Below are 25,094 nucleotides of genomic sequence, written 5' to 3' on the forward strand. Positions count from 1 at the left end.
AAATATCATTCCCTAAATTCAATAGCAGTTATAACTGACTCTATAATACTCGGTTGTTAGAATTTAGTAAACTGAAATTCAGCACACTTTCACAAAATTTAATAAAATTGTAAAATTTTATATAGCCACTCATTCTTTATTTATAATGCTCATAATTTATAATGAAACCATACATTCATACTTACTTGTGGAAAAGATTAAAATGTGCTTCTACTATCCCCATGAATAACAAAGTAGTAATCATGTTGCTTTAAAATCTTGGTTTTTTTTTTCCAGAGAGGTGAGAAGATGACTCGAGAAGAAGTAAATGCCATAATAAATTTGGTTGATGTAAATGCTGATGGCAAATTTGACTACATCAAGGTACATAAGCTCATGGTGATGTAAATTTACATACTGTGTAGGAAAAGTGTTTTTATTTTTCCCCAGCTTTATTAAGGTACAATTGACAAAAATTATATATATTTACAGTATACATGCAGTGTTTTGATATATGTATACATTGTGAAGTGATTAAATCAATTAACATGTCAACTAAGTAACATGTCAGAAAATTATTTTTAAAGTGATACATCTTTTTAATATTGGGAATGATATCCTTAAATGTTGGGCATGAAATTTAATTTCTCCAGTTCCACAATTATAATCTGATGACTACATTAAAAATAATATAACTAAGTTAAAAAACACATGTGCTCATACACACAGACAGATGTGCACACTAACATAGAGACTGTGCTCAGAAATTACCTTTCCTGGGGTGGAAGAATCATAAAAATTATTTTGAACAAATGCAAGTCTACACACCTTATAAAAAAATAATAAATCACCTCTCCTTGTGTAACATTTTATTTTCACTCAGAGTATGACCTCCTCATTGAATCACGGCTACATTTCACTAGGTCACTTGAGGCTGGTCAATCTGATTCAAGAAAATAAAATGCGTAACCATAAATAGGAAATATATTCCGTCTATCAGTCTATTCCTTGCCTACTAATGTGCATTTGCCTTCTCCTCCTCCCCAATGTAAGATTGAAAGTTTTACCCACTGGACTTCTATTTCCTCTAGTTTTGTAAATTATATATGACAACCAACGAGCAGTGTCTCAAGACTACACTAGAAAAACTGGAGGTTGACAGTAAATTGAGACGTCACCAATTTGGAAACCATATCGAAGGGTTCTCTGAAAGGGACCCATCACCAGTACGAAAACCATCACCTAGTATCATAAGAAAAACTGATCAGAAAACATTCTCAAATAAAGGTATTTACTTTTAACACTAAGAATTTCTTGATTAGAAATGGTCATATTCAGATAAATTTTTCCTTCTATTTTAGCGTATTAGTGATAAAACAAATTAGAATCTAACTTTTGTTAGCTACCATTTCTAAACTCTCTTAGCTGTAAAAATCTATCGAAGTAAAATTTTATTATGGAACTTGACTTAGCTATGCTCATTATCTTTTATTACAACTAAAATTTCCGACTGAAAGGTGACATATTGAAATAAGGATTCTTATTAGTAGCCTATAAATTAGGGACCATTAAAGCCTGATAAATATAAAACTTCTGACTTTATTTCAATAGTGAGAACAAAGAGAGTCAAAGTAATACAATAGATCTTTTGTACTACACTGTGTTTGGAAAAAACTTCTATTGACAACTTTTCATAATGTGAGACCAAATAATTATTACTTATTGCAGGTGACAGCAGGAGTTCTTTACTGTCTGCAACTAGGAAATTCAAAGCATCTCTATCCTTCACAATCACCATGGGTGTTAATAGTAACCAAAACTCAAAGTTAAAGGAGCCAAACTTAATAAAGGTATAGTATTTTAAGTTAACAGACATGACTTTTTCTGAAAAAAAAAAATTTGACATTAAGTTTATTAATAACTTTGCAGTGTCTACAGGAAACCAGTAAAGTTTACAAAGTAAATTCGAGGTTTTTCTGTGGAATTTCTACCTGTAAGCTAGTGTAATACTTTTAAATTAAAAATGATAAATATTATTATAAGATCTTCAATTTGAAAATGGTAACACTGAAGTTTTATAACTTGAGTAGATTATTGAATTATATACTTTGGCAAGCAAATTTTTTGTTTTGTTTAACAAATATTTACCATATGTTTCTTATAAATAAATCATTCATTCAATTTCAATTCCTATGAGAGAATGACAACATTCTCTTAGCAAAGTCACTTTGCTAAGTCAATATTTGTAGAGTGTTAATATTGATCTTCTTTCTTTGTTTTCCCTTTCTAGACTCAACCTTTACTAGTTTTCTTTCAACAGAAAATAATAGCTACAGAAATACAAAACATTAACTGGAAACTGCTAGGATACATTAAAAATGTGCACCTAGAGACCTCTGTAAAAGGGGGAAAAATGGTTATGACCACATACTATAACTGCTGTTAGAAAACTGAACTGATTGTTCTCAGGAGCCACATTTTTGTTTCAAATAACAACTCTGTATTTGTTATTGAACTCTGAAGTCCCTTATATCTTTAAATTGCTAGACAGTGACATTTGTTCTATATTAAAATTTTAAAACATTATCTCCAAGGAATTTTGTTCAGACTGTTTAGGAATCTGTACACCCTAAGCAATTTGGTGTGCATGTCCAACATGTTCATACACCATATTTAGTGTTCCAACAATATTATTTTCCACCAATGGAACCTGGTTGTATTTGCAACTTAATTAATTGCTAATAAAATTAACTCAGTTAAATAATTATGGTTTACCTGATTCAAAAGCATAAATAAATGTAATTTTAGCTACTATAAAGAGAGATATAAATAAATATTAATGTGGATTATGTTGTTAATAATAAGACTTTGTGTCATTAGTTGGGCTCACACCAATATAATTTTTAAAATTTAGTTCACTTCAGCAAATATTTACTAAGCATGCAATGTGTGCCAGTTATTTTGCTTAGTGTAAAATATGAGCCTTGATTTTAAAAATACAAATTTTCATTTGACTATTAACAGTATACCAAGGTAGTGTAGCATACTATTTATTCATTCATTTATTCTGCAAATATTTACTGAATGACTACTCTGTGCCAGTGTTCTAGATGTTGATTAGATTTGTCGTCTAGAATTTTGGATAGAGATCTACCTGGACTTGAGTCTTATTTTTGTCACTTAATAACTGTGTGACCTTGGGTGAATTAGCAGCCATTCAGAGTTTCAGTTTTCCTTTTTTTTGAGACGGAGTCTTGCTCTGTTGTCCAGGCTGGAGTGCAGTGGTGTGATCTCAGCCCACTGCAACCTCTCCTGCTGGGTTCAAGCACTTCTCCTGCTTCAGCCTCTTGAGTAGCTGGGATTGCAGGCCTGTGCCACCACACCTGGCTAATTTTGTATTTTTAGTAGAGACAGGGTTTCACCATGTTGGTCAGGCTAGTCTCAAACTGCTGACCTCTTGATCCCCTGCCTTGGCCTCCCAAAGTGCTGGGATTACAGGCATGAACCACCATGCCCGGCCCAGAGTTTCAGTTTTCTTATCCATAAATAGGGAATAAGTATATTTGTGTGCTTTGAAAAGATTTAAATAATATGTAAACATATGTAAAGCATTTAGCACAAGGCCAAGGACAATAAATAATAGTGTTAATAATGTTAGTAATATTTATTCTATACAAAGGACATGAATAAATAATAGTGTTAATATTCTTATAGAACTAAGGAATGACTGAGTGCTTGTATGGGAATGACATGATGAAAGTATAGTTTAAGAAAAGTTAATCTACTATTATATTATATATGGAGACCTCAGTTAGAGAGACTATCTAAGAGGCTGATAGAGTTTTCCAAATATAAAGTGATGATAACTTGGCCTAGGGATAGCACCTGAATGTAATAAGGTAGCCCTGCAGGTCTAAAAGAAAAATTCCAAAATTAGTCTGTAAGTCATAATGATTATATAACAAAGAGACTACTTCAGTTTTTTATCTAAGTCAAGAGCAGAGAAGGGTGTGGATGATAATTGGGAATTAGGTAAAAGGTACTAAAGTAATTTAATTATTAAAAGAAAAGGGCATACCATCAACTTTTTAATTCCTTGAGTTTTGTATAAAATGTAATGTCTTTTGAAAATAATTGATAGCTCTGTATATCTTACCTTTTAATATCCTGTTTCTGATCTTTATATTGCCCGATGTTGCTTACTATCTGGTATTTCTTAGATGAGCTGAAATTATGTTTTTTGAGTCAGTGACCCTTTTGTTATTCAACACTGTTCAGTCCTTTGTTACATTTTTCTTTTTTAAGACAGAATTTCACTCTGTCACTCAGGCTGGAATACAGTGGCAATATCTCAGCTCACTGCAACCTCACCTCCCAAGTTCAAGTGATTCTCCTGCCTCAGCCTCCTGAGTAGCTGGGATTACAGATGTGTGCCACCATGCTTGGCTAATTTTTATATTTTTAGTAGAGATGGGGTTTCACCATATTGGCCAGGCTGGTCTTGAACTCCTGACCTCAGGTGGTCCCCCTGCCTTGGCCTCTCAAAGTGCTGGGATTACAGATGTGAGCCATCATGCCTGGCCACATTTTTCTTTAAGTCTTGTTTCTTGTTGGGGGATTTTCTAGTAAAAAACGGAGAATCTGCTAGACAAATTCTAAAAGAACTGTACTACTTGAAGTTTTCTTTTTTTAATTTCATACATTCCTAAGGTTTTATAACCACTCTGAAAAGTATATGGTTATGAATATACGGAATAAAGTATTGATTAAATAAGGATTGTTAAATTAATTTTCCAGATACTTTAAATCTATTTCAAACAAGTTTGGGTATGTCAACTTCATGTGGAACAGAAAAGTATGGAATTGGGACAGAGAAGTACTTTTCAGAAATTAGAAAATTGTTGTAATGGTCAGGTAAGGATAAATCATGCCTTAAACCATAAATTCACACAATTCATAAAGGATTTGAATTACAAAAGGAAAATAAGATTCTTACAGGCACTAAACATATATTACTTTCTATTGGCCATACTTAGTTACTATATTACTATTCGATTTAAAATTCTGAATTCTGTTCATTTACTTAGGTTCTGTAATGGTCAAGTAATGTCAGGAATTTTCCTTTCAGAGAGAAATAGTTTCACCTTCCTTCCTAAGACCAGTTATGTTTAGAATTAGAGTAAGCCCCAAACTATCAGTTGTAAACTCCAGATATGCAATACTTCCTATGTTCAGATTCTTAGAGTATACCTACATTTATGTTTTATATGTATATATTGTATAGCATATGCACACATATCACACACATATGTTGTACAACCTATATATTATAAATGTCTGTACACATATATAGCATCTATAATATACCATTTATATATCTTATATATATAATATGTCTATATATGACAATATAAACATTTTAAATTCCAAATGGTTCATTATCTGTTAATTTTTTTGAAAGCTACAGATAATAATTTCATTATAAGTCTCTCACATTTTCAAAATATTTATCAATTCAACCTGTCAATTAGATTTCAGCCAACATCAATTTTACCCTTCATAAATTATCTATTTAAGCTTTTATTTTTAAAGTATATATAGTTTACAATTATTTAATAACAAAAAATTCAAAAACTAGTTGCCTACTTGTCTTATGAAACCCCAAAACAAATAGCATCCTAATAAGTATGTGACACAGGATATCTTTATAAAAATAAACAGTAGTGATGATGAAGATAGAGATGAGTTCCTCCTCTGACTAAATCTATGGCAGATCTACTGCTTAATAGTTCTTTCTCACCAAAAATCTTAATAATAATACAGAATTTGTATGTTAAAACAAATCATGTTCCTTCACTACATTGTTCCAAGAAAAATATAACTATACTGATATATTTGTTTTGATAACTAGAATTTTTTGCTTTGGTATTTGGTTTTGTACTTTTCAGCATTTCCTTATATGCTATGAATGAAAATAAGTAAAAATTTGTATATGGCAAATAAAGGAGATAACAGTTCAGTTTGCATTTATATGAATTTTCCTGAATTGGTAGAATACAGCACCACCTCATGCCCTATATAAGAATTACAAGCTATTATTTTATTTCTGCCTTATAATGTCAAAAAATTATATAATACTTGGAATTTCTTACTCTCATTCCAAAATTATTTTCAAAACCCAACCTTCTTTCATTATTCTCTTAATACTCAAACTGTCAGCTTAATCTATAATCCTTTCAAATTGATTTATTTGAATGAGCCAGCCAATTTGTCAGTACTTTTTTCTTTTAGTTCATAACATTTTAGTCTAGGTCCTAGGGAAAAGCCTTTGTGTGATTGAAAGTCTATTTGTTTGAAAGGAAATTTTAAGTTGAATAAGCATTGTATGGTTAATAATTCTGGCAGATCTTAAGAAGTTGAATAATTCTTTTTAAACAGTAGGAGCTTTAAGTTCTCCTAGTGAAGTTGTTTAGAATTCAGATTGATCCATTTATTACACTGAAGTTTGGTTGATATAAGTAATCTGATATTTGTCTTACTTTAATAACTGTTGTCCTACCATTTTCCACCTTATTAATCCATATTTAATTTATAGTATGTAGTTTGGCTGTTTTTCCAAAGAAACTCCCAAATTCTCTTCTGTTACAGCATTACTTTTTAGACATGAAACTTAGGAAAGACTTATAATAAAAATGTTGAATTTGCTCCCCAGTTAAATTTTATAAAGCCATGTCCTGTTAGTCCATCTGTGGCACTGCCCCAGAGATAGCATTAGCACATTGAAGAATCCCTCCATCTTTGAGTTTCCTAAATGACACAAATTATGTTTACTACCAGTGTATCAGGCAAAGTGCATTATTTTTTAAAGTTTAATTTAACCATTTTTTTTTTAAGCTGGGGTTAAGGCTGCTGTGCTGATGATTACAAAGCAAATTTAAGAAATTTTGTGGCTACTAAATTCTATGTTTTTAAAGTAAGAAAACCAAATAATTAAGTTTATCTTAACACTTAAATGTATGAAATCCTAAATGATAATGCCTTACCATACTTTATTATAATGATATCATATTCATAAAGTTTCTTTTAAAAACTGCCTTTAAAAAAATCACTGCAGATATTTAAATGTGAAATAGAGCAGAACTTAACAATATAACTTATACACTGGAGAGAAAGTAAGGAGACCTAGGTTTTGGTTGTAGTTCTGCTGTCAATTGAGAACTATGGCTTTCCACATATATCACTTTATTCAGACTTTTTTTTATCAATCAAAAGAGAAGTGTGGACTAGATTGCTTTTTAGATTTCTTCTACCTTTAAGATTCTGTAATTCTAAAGTAGTATCCTTTACCATTCCAAATAGGTAAATATAAAAAATATATTTATAAAATATATTGGATGAAATTTTCTCTTGATGCTATAATCAAAACTGATTGAAAACATTTCATTGTTTTCCATTTAATGTCAGAATCATAGTTCAGACTGTCTCAAAGTGTAACGTGTCTAAATATTGTATATTTCTTTCATTCCTAATCTTTAGCAGTCATCATTATCCAAGGTCATGTTGATTATATTAAGGGCAATTAGGTCTGAGGTAATGCCAGCATCTGTTGTTAGTCCATATATATGCCTATCCAAGAGATTTACAGGGGAGCTAAATGAAAGTCTGTGCATCATTACTCATGATTGATAGTTGAACTTGGGCTGGGCATGATGGCTCACACCTATAATCTCAGCACTTTGGGAGGTCAAGGTGGGCAGATCACTTGAGTTCAGGCGTTCAAGACCAGCCTGGCCAACATGGTGAAACCCCGTCTCTACTAAAAATACAAAAATTAGCTGGGCATGGTGACAGGCCCCTGTAATTCTAGCTACTCGGGAAGCTGAGGGAGAAGAATTGCTTGAACCTGGGAGGTGGACATTTCAGTGAGCTAAGATTATGCCACTACACTCCAGTCTGGGCAACAGAGCAAGACTCCATATTTTTTTTAAAAAGTTGAACTTCTGCCACAAGCCCAATTTTGAACCTGCTGGTTTCAAGCGATTTTCCTGCCTCAGCCTCCCTGAGTACCTGGGATTACAATCGCCTGCCACCATGCTTGGCTAATTTTTGTATTTTTAGTAGAGACAGAGTTTTGCCATGTTGGCCAGGTTTGTCTCGGACTCCTGACCTAAGGTAATCCACCTACCTTGGCCTCCCAAAGTGCTAGGATTACAGGAGTGAACCACTGTGCCTCGACCCAACTCAATTTTTAATCATAGAACCAATTAAATTGAAATTTTGAATATTGCATAACTTTCTTGTGGTAAAATATGCAAAACATAAAGTTTACCATTTTACTAATTTTGAGGTATACAGTTCTGTGTCATTAAGTACATTCACACTGTTGTACAACCATCACTACCACCACCATACATCTCCAGAACTTTTTCATATGGAACTCTACTCATTAAACAATAATTCCCCATTTCCCCCTCTCCACAGCCCCTGGCAACCAGCATTCTACTTTCTGTCTCTCTGAATTTCACCACTCCAGGCACCTCATATAAGGGCATCATACAATATTTGTCCTTTTGCACTTAAGTGTAATGTCTTCAAGACTCATGTATAGCATGTGCCAGAATTTTATTCCTTTTTAAGACTGAATAATATTCCCTTGTAAGTATTTACCACATTTTATTTATCTGTTTTTCCATTGATTGACATTGGATCGTTTCTACCTATTGTGAGCAGTAATGCTATGAGAATACGAGCAAACATATCCGTTTGAACCCCTGCTTGTAATTCTTTTGGGTATATACCCAGAAGTTGGAATTGCTAGATCATAAAGAATTACAGGTTTGCTTTTTTGAGAAGTTACCATAATATTACTCACAATTGCTTCACCATTTTATGAATTTTATGTTCCTGTCAACAATGCACAAGGGTTCCAGTTTCTCCACATACTCACCAACACTTGTCATTTTCTGTTTTTTTTGATAACAGCTATCCTAGTGGGTGTCAGGTGGTATCTCACTGAGGTTATGATTTGTCTTTTCCCTAATGATTAGTGATGTTGAGCATTTCTTCATTTGCTTATTGGCCTTCCATATATCTTCTTTGGAGAGCTGATCATTTGATGATTCCTTTGCCCATTTAAAAAAATCTGGTTGTTTGTTTTGTTGTTGAATTGTAGGAGTTCTTTATATGCTCTAGATATTAATTCCTTTTTGGATATGTGTTTTGCAAATAATTTCTCCCATTTCGTGAATTACCTTTTCATTCTGTTGGTCATGTCCTTTGTTGCACAAAATTTTTAAATTTTGACGAAGTCCAATTTATTTCATTGTTGCCTGTGCTTTTGTTATAGCCAAGAAATCATTGCCATATCCAGTGTCAGCTTTTCCCCTTTGTTTTCTTCTTGGAGTTTTATAGTTTTAGCATGTTTAGGTCTTCAGTTTAATTTTTATGTGTTGCACAAGAGCCCAAATGTGTTCTTTTGCAGATTGATATCCAGTTTTCCCAGCCTCATTTGTTGAAAAGACTGTCCTTGGCCTCATTGAATGGTCTTGGCACCCTTGCTGAATTTGATATATGCAAGGATTTATTTCAGAGCTATCCATTTTATTCTATTAGTCTATATGTCTTTATGCCAGTACCACACCATTTTGATTACTGTATATTTGTAGTATGTTTTGAAATCAGAAATTATAAGTCCCCTAGCTTCATTATTTTTCAACAGCAAAATATTTTGGATATAAAATTAAATTTTAAAAGTAGAACATAAAGCAGTGTTTATTAGAATGTAAAAAATAGATCTACATAAGGTCAGTATCAGGATTACATAAAAATCTAAATAGTGCATTAGAATGATAGCTATTTTTTAATTTTTAAATTATTTTAGATATATCAAAATAATATAAACTATGAAAATAATTATGATGTAAAATAGAAAAATGAGATGTAACTATAAGTTAGGATAATTTAGTCTTTTTTTAAAAAATGTGAACAAGAAACTGATCTCATTGTAAATTATTTTTGCTTTTTCAGTGCCATAACAAATCTTTCTATAATGAATTAAAAAATCTTTATGATGTTATTTTTATAGAGCTAACACACACCTTTTCAGTAGTTATCCATGTTATTAAAGCCCTGAACTTATTATCTAAATACCTTTACTTAAAACTCTTTCTTTATAAAGTCACATCAACACCTCATTAATACTCTAGTTTTAGAAGTCATTAGAAGTAGAACACAAATAGGTCTTACATTACAGGTAGTCAAACCTACTAATAATAAAGCGAAAAGCATTTTTGCACATAGCTATGGTAATGACACTCATGACTTCAGTAAAGAATCTTCTACTTTCTGCCCAAGGTACCATTTTCAAGTTTTACTCATTTCTTTCTTTTTTTTTTTCTGAGACGGAGTCTCCCTCTGTCTCTCAAACTGGAGCACAGCGATGCGATCTCAGCTCACTGCAACCTCCATCTCCCGGGTTCAAGCAATTCTTCTGCCTCAGCCTTCAGAATAGCTTGGATTACAGGTGTGTGCCACCACACCCAACTATTTTTGTATTTTTAGTGCAGACAGGGTTTCACCATGTTTTCCAGGCTGATCTGGAACTTCTGACCTCCAGTGATCCACCTGCCTCGGCCTCCCAAAGTGTTGGGATTACAGGCATGAGCCACTGCACCTGGCCAAGTTTTACTCATTTCTAGTTATGAGATCCCATAGAAGGGATTTAGCTAGACAAAGAAATGGTAAAGCCAATATAGAAAAGTCTTTCTTAAAACTGATATTTTGTATTTATCAGCATTGTTCTGTAGCTGTGAAACTTTTATGCAGCGTGCTTCTAGTTACCTACACTTGAAACAATTATTTTGCTTTAATATTTAGTCATTTTTCCTTTTAATATATTTATTTTAGCAATCCTTAATTCTTCCTTCTTACTGTGCTACTAACACTAATCTTACTCTATTACAACAACATATTTATTTATTACTTTTCTTCAATACTTCTCCCACTCTCATGAACTTTCTTTTTTTTTTTTTTTTGAGACAAGGTCTCGCCCTGTTGCCCGAACTAGAGTACAATGGCCAGATCTCAGCTCACTGCAGCCTCTCCCTCCTGGATTTAAACGATTCTCCTGCCTCAGCTTCCTGAATAGCTGGAATTACAGGCGCCTGCCGCTGTGCCCAGCTAATATTTGTATCTTTAGTAGAGACAGGGTTTCACCACGTTGGCTAGACTGGTCTCAAACTCCTGACCTCCTAATCCACCTGCTTTACCCTCCCAAAGTGTTGGGATTACAGGCATGAGCCACCGCACCCAGCCAACTTTATTTTTCTTACTTCTTCTCTCACTTATGTCTTTTCCTAACTTTTCATTATTGAAATGCTATCTATTCTTCATAGTATAGTTCATCTCAGTTACACACTCAGTTTACATCAGCCCCTCCACCCCAATCAGTCAGACAATAAGTATTTGTCGAGCCAAGGTGTTAGGTACTATTTTAGGAACTTGGATTATAGTAAATTCTTTTGCATATATAATAATCTTTTTATATTAACCATATATTACTGCCAATTATAATTGGATTTTTTTTTTTGAGATGGCATTTTGCTCTTGTTGCCCAAGCTGGAGTTTAATGGAGCAATCTCAACTCACCACAACCTCTGCCTCCTGGGTTCAAGTGATTCTCCTGCCTCAGCTTCCTGAGTAGCTGGGATTACAGGCATGCACCACCACGCCTGGCTAATTTTGTATTTTTAGTAGAGATGAGGTTTCTCCATGTTGGTCAGGCTGGTCTCAAACTCCCGACCTCAGGTTATCCTTCCACCTCAGCCTCCTAAAGTGCTGGGATTACTGGTGTGAGCTACTACGCCCCACCTATAATTGGATTTTGTTATGCTGTTTTTTACCTCCTATGTTGTACATTCCTGGAGAGCAATGATTATATTTGACATTTCTTTTATATCCTCCTGAGTTTTCTCCTCATTACTATGCATACTGGAAACACTTAATAAATATTGTTTGAAAAATTTTTTTTTCTTCATTTCAGGACTGGCAATGCATGCAATCAAAAGGTTGCTTCTTTTTGGAAGAAGATGGTGAAATCGTTAGTCATCAGTACAGGATGCAAATAGCTCAGAGGTCCATGGTTTATCTAACAATTAAGCCATTAAATCTGAGTCAAGTTGAAGGCAAGTTTAAAGTTTTTGTATATTTTAAAATGTCAATTTGTACCCTCTTTGAACGTACTTATGTTAGTATTCCATAGTCCTAGTTAGAGAAGAAAATAATCTGCCTAAGTGAGAAATATATGCTTACATTTCAAGAAAGTGTTGGCCTATTCATGGACTGTGTTAAACATATGAAAAGCAAGTAAATTGCTTTGTGTATATGTTTAAAGCATGTTTTATTAAAAACAAGAACTTTCCCCAAAACTTTCTGCGTCTAGAATAGAAGAAAAGAAAAGAAAAAAAGATATTAACTGATTTCCTCATAATATAGAACTTTTTTTTTTTGTTTGAGATGGAGTCTCCCTCTGTTGCCCCAGCTGGAGTGCAGTGGCTTGATCTTGGCTCACTGCACCTCTGCCTTCCAGGTTCAAGGGATTCTCCTGCCTCAGCCTCCCTGAGTAGCTGGGACTGCAGGTATGCACCACCTTGCCCACCCTAATTTTTTGTATTTTTAGTAGAGATGGGGTTTGATCATGTTGGCCAAACTGGTCTCAAACTCCTGGCCTCAGATGATCCACCTGCCTTGGCCTCCCTTGGCTGGGATTACAGGCATGAGCCACCGCACCTGGCCAGAACTAACTTTTTATTTGCTAATTAATCTTAGCTTTTCCACTCAGCCATTTTTAAAATTAGTATGTCAAAGAGAAGTTCTGTAGGGACATAATTTGGAACAATATGAAACTGCAAGTATTTTTTAATACCTTCAAAACCCTTTGTGTCTTAGACAATATATATTAATAATCTTTATATTCATGGTAATATTCTAGATAAAAATAATTTTCTAGTGTCTAAAATGGTTATATAATTTTTAAGCAATGAACGATTTCTATAAGGGTTATTTCCCTAGATACTTTTTTTAATGTTGATTGTTCTAAATCAATATTTATTTTTCTTTTATAATGTTTATATATAAGCATTTTTTTTTTAAGATGGAGTTTTGCTCTTGTTGCCCAGGCTAGAGTGCAATGGCGTGATCTTGGCTCACTGCAACTTCTACCTCCTGGGTTCAGGCGATTCTCTTGCCTCAGCCTCCTGAGTAGCTGGAATTACAGGCATGTGCTACCATGCCCAGCTAAGTTTTGTATTTTAGTAGAGATGGGGCCATGCTGGTCTCAAACTCCTGACCTCAGGTGATCTGCTCACCTTGGCCTCCCAAAGTGCTGGGATTACAGTGTGAGCCACCACGCCCAGCCATAAGCATTTTCTTACTAGAGAGTTTTCCCCCATCCCCATTCATTTTTCCTCCTAAAGTAGAGATTTTGAAAGTTTTCACTGCATATCTTGTAGGATAGCTATAATGTTTGGCAGATGATACTTTAAGTGACAATAACAATAGTTATTTTTCAGAGAGAGGAATCAAGATAGCCCTACAAATTCAGTGTAGTTGTTAATTCTCTGTATTCTTATTAATAAGATTCCTTTATTCATTTGCTTATCAAATAGTTATTGAGGGCCTTACGTACCAGGCATCAATTTAGATGTTTAGGATACATTAGAGTACAAAAAAGACAAAAATCCCTGCCCTTGTCAATGTGCATTTTAGTTGGGGAAACAATACATAATAAACATAATAAATAGTAAATGAGATGGTATGTAGGAAAATGATAAGTGTTATGGGAAAATTGGAGGGAAAGGGGGATGATGAATGCTGAGGGAATGTGGGTTGCCATTGAAATGAAGTGGTTAGTGTATGCTTCATTAAGAAGGTGACATGTATAAAGACTTTGAAAGAGGTGTATGCGTTACCACTGCTACATAAAAAAACTACCCCAAAACTCAGTAGCTTAAAACAATTAAACATTTGTTGACTCATGAATCATTAGATCTGGTAGTTCTTAATCTGAGCCAGGCTTATTTTTAATCTGTAGGGCTTGCTCACACAGTTATGGTTACCTACAGGTTAGCTGGTGGCTGGCTTTGCTAATCTTGGCCTGGTTCACTCTTCTGTATGTCCAGCTGGGACAACTTGATTCAGCCTTGTATGATCTTTAAAAATCTTCCAGTAAACTAGCCTGGGCCTGTTCTCTTCATATCATAGGGATCTGAAAAAAAAAATCAGTAGCACAGTAGAACCTCCTGAGGTCTGAGCTAAACCAACATAATGTTACTTCTGTTATATTCTGTTGCTCACAGAAAGTTACAAGGCAAGTCCGGATTCATAGGTTGGGGAAATAGACTAGATCTCCTCATGGAAAAGCTGCAAAGTCACATTGCAAAGGACTGTAGATACTGGAGGACAGCCATTTTTGCTCTCTTTCACAGAATGCAAGGGAGTAAACTTTGTCGGTGTAGGGTGCTGGAAGTGATGGGCAGAGTGGAGGAGGTGGCAGAGCATTCCACGTAGAGAGAATACCCTGTGCGGAGGCTCTGTGAAAGTGTACTGGTGTTAGAAGAACAGAGGCTAGAATGTCTCAAATGGAGTGAGGAGAGAGTTGTAGGAGATGAAGCTGGGGATGAACAAGGAGAAAATCAGGCAGAGGTATCTTTTTGCCGTAATTAGGACTTTGGCTTTTAATCACAGAAATGAGGTTTTTCCCCTTGTTTTTTGTGAGTTTTTTTTCCCCTATATTTTAGGTCAAGATTTTCTCTTAATCTTTCATTTTGAGCAGTTTGAATATGTGTTAGGTAGTTTTTGTTTTTGTTGTTGATGCTATTGCCTCGGTTTTTTTGTTTTTTGCTATTTATCCTGCTTGGGGTTCTCTGAGCTTCTTGGATTTGTGGCTTGTTCCCTTTCATTATTTTTAGAAAATTCTCTGCCTTTATTTCTTCAAATATTTCTTCTGCCCTCTTTCTTCTTCTACTTGTATGGCACCTGAGATCTCTTCCTCCTCCTCTTCACCACAGGTAACCAGGGCTAACATCACATCTCTCCTGAGAAAGATCTGTCTTTCCTTGGATTTTAAGCTTATAGTTGCCCTGCAACCTCAGCTCTGATGGGATCAAGAAAAGTTATGATTTTGTAGTTCATTAACTTTTTCTTGTTGTTAGGAAAGGAGCAATATTCTCCCAACTCTCTGCTCCATTACAGGGTTTTGAGTAGAAGGCAGGACATAATCTGACTTATATTTTAACAAGAGCAGTCAGGTTACTATATTGAAAATAGACTGAAGGATACGCAGGGAAAGCAAGAAATCAAGCTGGGACGTTATTGCAGAATTCTAGGAGAGGACTGGCAATGCTTTGAACTGGGATGTAGGTGGGAGAGGGGGCTGTAGAGATTCTGGGTATATTTTGAAGGCAGAACCATAGGACTTCCGAAGGATTGGTCTTGTTATGTGAGAGAAGAAAAGGGTTAAAGAAGATTCTAAGATTTTTGACCTGAGCAACTGGAAAGAATGAGTTACCATTAACTTAGGTGGACAGTGTTTTAAAAAGGGATTGGGGAAGTCCAGTTTTGGAAATAGAAATCCAGGTGGAAATGTTAAATACACAGTTATATGGATATTTAACTGTTTATTTAATAGAGGAAAGATCGTAAAGATATTAATTTTGGGGTTGCCAGCACATAGATGTCTGACATCTCTTCCTCCTGTGCTCCACCACAGGTAAGCCAGTGCTTAAATCCTATTTCTCCCTGAAAATATCTGTTTTTCCTTAGATTTCAGGCTAATTGGTTGCCCTGCAACCTCAGCTCTTGATGAGTTCAAGGAAAATTATGATTTTTAGAAAGTGAGTATATAGAAAATATTTCTTACGAGATCGCTGTATTTAGGTTTGTGCCTTATTGCAAATGCTATGATGTTTACATATAAAAATGGAATATGCACTGGGCGTGGTGGCTTACACCTATAATCCCAGCACTTTGGGAGGCTAAGGCAGGTGGATCATGAGGTTAGGAGATCAAGACCATCCTGGCCAACATGGTGAAACTCCATATCTACTAAAAATACAAAAATCAGCTGGACGTGATGGTACATACCTGTAGTCCTAGCTAGTAAGGAGGCTGAAGAAGGAGAATCACTTGAATCTGGGAGGTAGAAGTTGCAGTGAGCCAGGATTGTGCAACTGCACTCCAGCCTGGGCAACAGAGTGAGACTCCGTCTCAAAAAAAAAAAAAAATATGTATTTATAAAGAAAATATCCAAGAAGAAACTAGTAACTTCTTTTTTGTATAGGAAAGAATAGGTAGTGATTGCTTAAGACATTTGGGCTTTTTTTCTGTTTGTAGGAAAACCATCCCCTTGGTTATCTGTTGATACCGCCTTGTATATTCTCAAGGAAAATGAGAGTCAAGCAAATCTACAGCTTGTTTGTTTTACCGAACTACGAAATAGAGAAGTATACATATTTATTTTCTAATGTTTAATTCTTAAATATAGTATGAACTGCAGTTTGGGAAAAGGATTTTTCTATATTTTATTTTTTAAGCTTTTATATACCTTCGAATTAAGGTATAAACAGTACTTAAACACTATAGTTATATGTGTTTTATTAATTATGAAGAATTTTTTTTTGTTTGCTGGGATTTCTTAAGAATTAAAGATAGGAGCTGGGCATGGTGGCTTACACCTGAAGTCCCTGCTACTTGGGAAACTGAAGCAGGAGGATTACTTGAGCCCAGGGGTTCAAAGCTGTATTATGCTATGATTATGCCTGTAAATAACCACTGCACTTCTGCCTGGGCAACATAATGAGACCCTGTCTCTAAAACAATTTAAATAAAGAATTGAGGATTGGTTGGCAGTTTTGAGTCTTGGTTTGTACCTTGTAAGTTGGGTAATATTGTACCTCACTTTCATCTTTTCTCAACGCCCTGATGCCTCACATGTGAACATTTGATATACTCAATAAAAAAGGTTGATGCCAGTATATTTTTTTCCCTGAACGCAAGCAATTCAAGACTTTGGAAAAGTTGCTGGAGATGTTTGTCTTACTTATATTACTACCGCAAAACAGAAAAACTTTAAGATTACTATCCTCAGGCTTGACTTATTTTATAGGGTTCAAAAATAGACTGATACGAAAAAATGCTTTTAAATGTTTTTGTATGTTGCCCATGGGGTTGTTCTGATCTTTTTTAATTATATATTTAGTCAGAGGCCAAATATGTGAGGCCAATACATAAATGTGGCTATTTATTTTATGAGGACTACAAAATACATCTGTTATACAACAGAAATAATACTATTCAAGGGCTTACTGCAATATCATATTTAATCTTTATATAGGCTCAATGACAGACAAGCATTTCCCTGATGGAATGTTATATAAAAGTCTTTATTGTAGGCCTCCTAACAGACAAGAATAGGCAAGAAACAAATAAAATTGGCTGAAGTTAATGTTTTGACTAAACTCTTCTTCAGAACTGACTACAAAGTTAAGTTCAAGATAAAGCATTGTCTAAAACAATAGCTGTTTCCACTTTGTTTTGGGTAAAATTACTTATGAGAGTACATGTGTAAAAAATTAGTATATAGCAAAACTATAATGAAGTTTTCATGAGTTTCTATTTACCTCTTTATAGGCTTCTGTTTATCTGTATGTAGTATGTTACATTTACAAAGAATTTTTTTATTTGTATTTATAGTTTCACAATTATTTTCTTATAGATGAATTTTGTACCCATGAAAAAAACTTTATTTGCCATCCACAGTGGCAATGCAAGGTTATATGTGGAGATAAGGGAGGATCATGGGATAATATGTATTAGGAAGCAGCAAGATCTATTTTTTTACTCCCGACTCTACATTTGGCCAATTTCAAATGCTTATGCTTTTCAAAGGATGGATGTGGTAAATGTTTAGTCTCTCTTTTTTTTATAAGACAAAGTCTCACTCTGTCGCCAGGCTGGAGTGCAGTGGCATTATCTTGGCTCACTGCAACCTCTACCTCCTGGGTTCAAGTGATTCTGCCTCAGCCTTCTGAGTAGCTGGGACTACAGGCACGCACCACCATGCCCAACTAATTTTTGTATTTTCAGTAGAGACGGGGTTTCACCATGTTGGCCAGGATGGTCTCAATCTCTTGATCTTGTGATCCACCCACCTTGCCCTCCCAAAGTGCTAGATTGCAGGCATGAGCCATCAAGCCTGGCCAACATTTAGTCTTAAAAGTGTCTTTTGGTTATATTGGATATCTTCTTGTATCAAAATCTTCACCTTAGGAAGATTATGATTTGTCTAAGTTGGCAGGGAAGAAATAGAACTAAACCCAGAATTTAGATGAGCAACTTTATTTTGTATATGAGTCTCCAGAATGACCTGAAATATACCTGAGCAGTTGTTTGTTTATTTGTTTAGAGATAGGGTCTCACTCTGTCACCCAGACTGGAGTGCAGTGATACAGTTCCCTGTAACCATGACCTCCTGGGTGCAAATATCTTCCTGCCTTAGCATCTCAGGTAGCTAGGACTACAGCTGCATTTCTATTATTGTTATTATTTGCAGAGATGGCATCTCACTATGTTGTCCAGGCTGGTCTTTAATTCGTAGCTTCAAGCGATCTTTCCACCTTGGCCACTGGTGGTATGAGCCACTGTGTCTGACCCTATACCTGAGCTTTAAAAGGAATTTTTGGACATAATACCTGAAAGGATTCCCTTAGGTTAGTCTGTACCGAAGTTATTACACACAAGTAGAAATTGCTTAGATTTAATACATTTAACAGAGACAAATGCCAGCTTTTATAGAAACGTTTGGGCTCCAGAAAGCTCTTAGGAGATACATAGAGGGATACCATTCGCTTTTCTTTTTTTTTTGACAGAGTCTCGCTCTATTGCTCAGGCCAGAGTGCAGTGGCGCAATCTCAGCTCACTGCAACCTCCTCCTCCCCGCTCCCAGGTTCAAGCGATTCTCCTGCCTCAGACTCCTGAGTCGCTGGGATTGCAGGTGCCCCCCACCATGCCCAGCTAATTTTTGTAGTTTTAGTAGAGGAGGGGTTTCACCATGTTGGCCAGGCTGGTCTCAAACTCCTGACCTCAAGTGATCCACCCATCTTGGCCTCCCAAATTGCTGGGATTACAGGAGTGAGCCACCATGCCTGGCCTGCTTCCTTTTATAGAACTGGAGAATAAAATGTTTTCCTATACAGTGTCCTGGTACTTATGATAAATATTCAACATTTGATAGGAAACAGAATTTCACATAAAGCTGGTTTATTTGGGATTCTGCTTCTTGTTTTATAGTCCATATTACATTACAAAAAGTAAAATTCCAGAGCTTTCATCCACATAATTGAACTCTCAGAAATATGGTTAATTTATACCAATAGTGAACTATTTGAAAATATATTTAATTTTTATTTTATGTCATTGAAATATGATTTAGAAATCATATATTTATATCTGAATCAAATTAGGAAACCATAATCTAGAATATTATAACTTTTTTAAAAGGAGCTCAGTGTTTGAATAAAAAAATGACCCTAAAATGTATCTTTGCTTCCTCTTGAAGGTATCTGCATCACAGACATTTTTGAAGATTATTGGGGAAGATTTAGAAGATATGTAACTTTCCTGTTACAGTTTTAGGCATTTGTTTCAAAAATATATAAAGAACTACTATATCTAATGATTTCATAATGGGATTACCATTAAGAAAAAGAATTTGAAACCTGTAAAAAGATTGATAGAACTATAATAGAATTTGTAAATATTGATTTAAAAATCATTCCTAATGAGTCCCTTTCAGAAGAAATATTGAAAGCTTTAAATTAAAAGATTTTAATATGATTGTTTTGTTTCATTGTTTTGAGAAAAGGTGTTTGGATGGACTGGTGAACTAGGACCTGGAATTTACTGGTTAATTCCTTCCACAACTGGTTGTAGGCTAAGGAAAGAAATAAAACCAGTAACAGATGAAGCCCAACTTGTATATAGAGATGAAACAGGGGAATTATTCCTTACAAAGGAATTTAGGTAAGTTTTGTTTATTAAGGTTAAAATGATAACATCTAGACTGGATAGATATTAATAGCCTGTGTTACTCCCTTTCCTTTGGCCAGCCCCTACCCCCATCCTCAGATTCTAATTCACCTGTTCAACTCTTGTGATAACCTGTATGAACTTGGAGGATGTTCTGCTAAGTTAAATAAGCCAGGCACGGAAAGATAAATACTGCATGATCTCACTTATATGTGGGAACTTTCTTTTTTTTCAATAGAGACAAAGGTTTGCTCTGTTACCCAGGCTGGAGTACATTGGCACAATCACAGCTCACTGAAGCCTCAGACTCCTGGGCTGAAGTGATCCTCTCCTGAGTAGCAGCACCTGGGATTACAGGTGCTTGCCAGCATGCCTGGCTAATTTTTTTTATATGAGATGGGAGTCTCCCTGTGTTGCCCAGATTAGTCTTAAACTCCTGGCCTCAAGCGAGCATCCTGCCTCAACCTCTCAAAGTGCTGGAATTATAGGTTTGAGCCACCACAGCCAGCCTAAAAAAGTCAAACTCATAGAAACAGAGAGTAGAAGACTGGTTACAACAGCTGTGAGTGGTGGCAGTATTGGAGATATATGTTGGTGAAAGGATACAAAATTTCAGTTTGATAAGAGGAATAAGTTCAGGAGATCTATTGACAAACTGGTGATTATAGTTATATATTGTATCCTTGAAAATTGCTAAGCAAATAGATATTAAATGTTCCCACTAGAAAAAAAATAAGTATGTGAAATAATGGATATGTTAATTAGCTTGATTTAGTCATTCCACAATTATACATATATCAGCAAATCACATTGCACATCATAAATCTATATATCAAAACATAACAACTCATTCTTTAGGCATCTGAAAATGTTCTTCCATTTGCAGATCTGGGATTGTCATTTAATTCTGGGTTCCACACATTTGGCAAGTCAACTTCAGACATCTACCAATTTCTCCCTATATGTCTACCTTCTCTAGAGGAAGAAGAAAGTAGATTGGAGGAAGGAAAAAAGAAGGAAACCACTACTATTCATTGAGTTCTTACTATATGTTGGGATACTGTGGCTGCTTTACAAGCTTGTTTATCTCATGTAATACTGGACTGAGCCATAACTGTATTTGGATACATTAACTTTATAGTTTACAGAAATTGTGTAATGCTATGATACTACTTCCATTTGAATGTTATCCTCATAGAACCCCTATTCAGTGTAGTTACCTTAGAGACAAGAAATAACTAGCTATTTTTATAATTTTAGGTCTACTTTATCAGATATATTTGAAGTGATTGATTTAGATGGAAATGGTCTTCTTAGCCTTGAAGAATATAATTTTTTTGAATTGAGAACAAGTGGTGAGAAATGTGATGAAGAAGCTTGGGCTGTCTGCAGAGGTAAGCACTTTTCTTTTTCTTAACAGATGTATAAAAATATATCAAGCCCTTTTCATCCCTAAGAAATAAGAAGTCAAACTTCTCCATGAAATATTATTATAGCATTTAGAACATTTTGAAAGTAGTAGCATTGTTTGTAGATCATAAAAACTAAAACATTTATTTTTCTTAAACTGATAGTTGGTATAATACTCAAGTTAAAAGAAAGTATGAATTACTTAATCATAATTTCAGTTTTCAGCCTCTACTCTGGGGTTTAGAAGACAAAGAACTCGCCCTTGCACTTGATAAAACTGGGCCTGAAGTGGTCAAGAGACACAAAAGATGACCAGGAGAGGGCAGCAAAAAGCCAATAAGCTAGAGTTTTACTTACAAATTAAGTTTCCAGGAAGTTGTCTATATTATACACATTAGAAATTCTTCAGTGCTTTTTATATTTGAGTTTAACTGAAAAAATCCATCTATGGAAGCATTGAAGCCAAAATGCCAAGATGGACAAAGAAAATCACTGAGAATGAAGCAAAGTTAGTTGTCACTTAGGAGAATTTTGGGAAGACATGCTTGCATATTTAAGCCAAAGACTGCAAGATCAGAGGGGAAAGCCAAAAGCCACAGCCAACTATAGATCATGGAGCAAGAGATATGAGGAGACCAGAATGCATTGAAGAGAGATTAACTCACATATGCTTTCATTGGAATAGTAATGTGTGGGTCTTAAAATGGTCTAAACTTGGCAAAGTCAGTGAGCCAGGTTGGGAGTCTGTTTACCTAAACAGCAGTAGGGTAGAAGTATAATATTTATGTAAAGGAATCTTATAGTATTTCTCCTTTTAGCTGAAAGTTAATATAATCAACAACAATATATATTGATTTGTAATATTATACTTTGATTAATAAGATTCATATACATAATAGAGTATTATCTATAGGAAGACATAATTGTCTTGTAACTTTAATGATATAATCTTTTAATTGGCATTAGAGCACATTCCATAAGAGTGAATTTATGGTTTTCTGATGGTAAAGTTGGTGGTAAGCAAAATTCTAATTTAAAAATTTAATTAAATTGGCAGAGTTGATGGTTAACATTTTTTGAGAGCTTACTATCTACCATGTACCAGCTGCTGATCTATGCACTTCTACACACCAACTCTATGAAGTAGTACTTTATTATTCTCATTTTATAAATCAGGAAATAGAATTAGAGGTTAAGTAACTTGACCAAGGCTTCACAGCAAGAAAGTTTCACAGATAGTCAGGGTCCAGAACTTTGAACTCCATGCTATCAAAAAGTGTCCAAGATTTATTGTCTTGAAAAATGATTTGGAGGAATGTCTACTTCACCAACATTAATAATACTACAAAGAAATGAGAGCTTTTAAGGTTTTAATGTTTCCCCTGAATAACAAGAAAATGTACTGTTTATCTGTAAGATTATTTTAATAAACTTTTTTTATACTTAAAGATGCTTTTATTTTTATTTTGTTTATTAACAGACTATTTTTAAAGCAATTTTTAGGTTTACAGAAAAACAAAGGCTGGGCGCTGTGGCTCATGCTATTATCCTAGCACTCTGGAAGGCTAATGCAAGAGGATTGCTTGAGGCCAGGAGTTCAAGACCAGCCTGGCCAATATGATGAAACCCCATCTGTACTAAAAATACAAAAATTATCCAAGTGTGGTGGTAGGTACCTGTAATCCCAGCTACTTGGGAGGCTGAGGCAGGAGAATCACTTGAGCCTGGGAGGCAGAGGTTGCAGTGAGCTGAGATCATGCCACCGCACTCTAGCCTGGGTGACAGAGTGAGACTCCATCTCAAAAAAAAAAAAATCTTCCATATATTCTTCCTCATCTACAATTTTCCCTATTATTAACATCTTGCATTTGTATGGTACCTTTGTTACAATTGATGAGTGAATACTGATAGATAATCATTAACTAAAGTTCATAGTTTACATTAGGTTTACTCTTTTTGTTTGTTTGTTTGAGATAGAGTCTCTCTGTTACCTAGTATGGAGTGCAGTGGTGTGATCTCGACTCACTGCAACCTCTGCCTCCAGGTTCAAGTGATCCTCTCACCTCAGCCTTCTGAGTAGCTAAGACTACAGGTGTGTGCCACCACACCCAGCTAATTTTTGTATTTTTTTGTTGAGACTAGCTTTACCATGTTGCCCAGGCTGGTCTCAAACCCTTGAAGATTTCAGTCTTGTCTTGTACAGTTCTATGGGTTTTGACAAATATATAATGTCATGTATCCACCATTACAAAATCATGTACAATAGTTCACTGCCCTAAACATCCCTGTGCACTGTTTATTCATGTACCTGTTCATCCCCCAGACCCCTGGCAACCACTGCTCTTCTTACTATATCTATGATTTTGTCTTTTCCAGAGTGGTATACAGCTGGAATAAGACAGTATGTAGCTTTTCCAGCCTGGCTTCTTTCACCAAGCAATTTATATTTAAGATTCCTCCATGTCTTCCTGTGGTTTAATAGCTCATTTCTCTTTATTGTTGAATAATGTTCTATTGTATGGATGTACCATAGTTTGTTTATGCATTTACCTGTTGAAGAACATTTTGGTAGCTTCCAGTTTCTGGCAGTTATGAATACAGCTGCTGTAAACACTTGTATGCATGTTTTTGTGCAGACTTAAGTTTTCTATTCATTTCAGTTGAATAATTACTGAGTTCTATGGTGAAACTATGTTTAGCTTTGAAAGATCTGTCAAACTGTCTTCCTAAGTGACTGTTCCATTTTGTATTCCCACCGTCAATGAATGAGAATTCCTGTTGTACCACCTTCTCATCAGCATGTGGCATTATCAGTTCTATGGATTTTAGCCATTCTAATAAGTGTACAGTGGCATCTCGTTGTTTTAGTTTTTAATTCTCTAATGACATATGTTATTGAGTATCTTTTTATATACTTACTTGCTGTCTGTATATTTTCTTTGGTGATGTGTCTGTTTAGATCTTTTGTCCATTTTTTAGCTTGGAATTTTTTTATTGTTGAGTTTTAAAAGTTCTTTATGTATTTTAAATATAAGCCCTTAATGGATGTATATTTTGCAAATACTTTTCCCCAACGTATGACTTGTCTTTTCATTCTCCTAACAGTGTCTTTCACAGAGCAGAAGTTTAAAATTCTATTTTTTTTTTTTTTGGAGACAGTCTCACTCTGTCACTCATGCTGGAGTGAAGTGTTGCTGTCTCAGCTCACTGCAACCTCCACTCTCCAGGTTCAAATGATTCTCGTGCCTCAGCCTGTGTTGTAGCTGGGACTACAGACATGCACTACGATGCCCAACGACTTTTTGTATTTTTAGTAGAGATGGGCTTTCACCAATGCCCAGGCTGATCTCAAACTCCTGGCCTCAAATCATCCACCCACCTGGGCCTCCCAAAATGCTGGGATTACAGGTGTGAGCCCCTGTTCCCACCTATAAGTTTTTTATTTTAATGAAGCACCATTTACAAATTTTTTATTTCATAGGCCATACTTTTGGTTTATATGCTTTTGTTGTTATATCTAATACCCCATCACCAACCTAAGTTGCCTAGATTTTCTCCTATATTTTCTAGGAATTTTATAGTTGTATGTTTTACATTTGGGTTTGTGACCCATTTTGAGTTAA

General features: G+C 35.0%; 1 protein-coding gene and 1 non-coding gene across 9 annotated transcripts in view; one reads left to right on the forward strand and one right to left on the reverse strand.

Moving 5' to 3' along the window:
- The window catches only part of EFCAB7 (EF-hand calcium binding domain 7), a 58,203-nt gene that overhangs the window by 9,511 nt on the left and 23,598 nt on the right, over positions 1–25,094 (forward strand). For 6 of the 8 annotated variants that reach the window (XM_078332114.1, XM_078332113.1, XM_035251716.3 and 3 more), the window contains 7 exons: positions 277–363; positions 1,071–1,266; positions 1,708–1,829; positions 12,020–12,161; positions 16,369–16,478; positions 19,898–20,055; positions 21,322–21,455. In XM_078332114.1, coding sequence (XP_078188240.1) covers positions 277–363; positions 1,071–1,266; positions 1,708–1,829; positions 12,020–12,161; positions 16,369–16,478; positions 19,898–20,055; positions 21,322–21,455 — 949 coding nt within the window. The remainder of the gene's footprint in view (positions 1–276; positions 364–1,070; positions 1,267–1,707; positions 1,830–12,019; positions 12,162–16,368; positions 16,479–19,897; positions 20,056–21,321; positions 21,456–25,094) is intronic. The other 2 variants (XM_078332116.1, XM_078332115.1) reach the window with 1 other exon arrangement.
- On the reverse strand, positions 4,593–4,654 carry LOC118143445 (U7 small nuclear RNA). The gene has a single exon (XR_004727661.1). It is a non-coding gene; the product is annotated as a U7 small nuclear RNA (small nuclear RNA).

Source organism: Callithrix jacchus, chromosome 7 (assembly GCF_049354715.1).
Source record: "Callithrix jacchus isolate 240 chromosome 7, calJac240_pri, whole genome shotgun sequence".
NCBI classification, from domain to species: domain Eukaryota; kingdom Metazoa; phylum Chordata; class Mammalia; order Primates; family Cebidae; genus Callithrix; species Callithrix jacchus.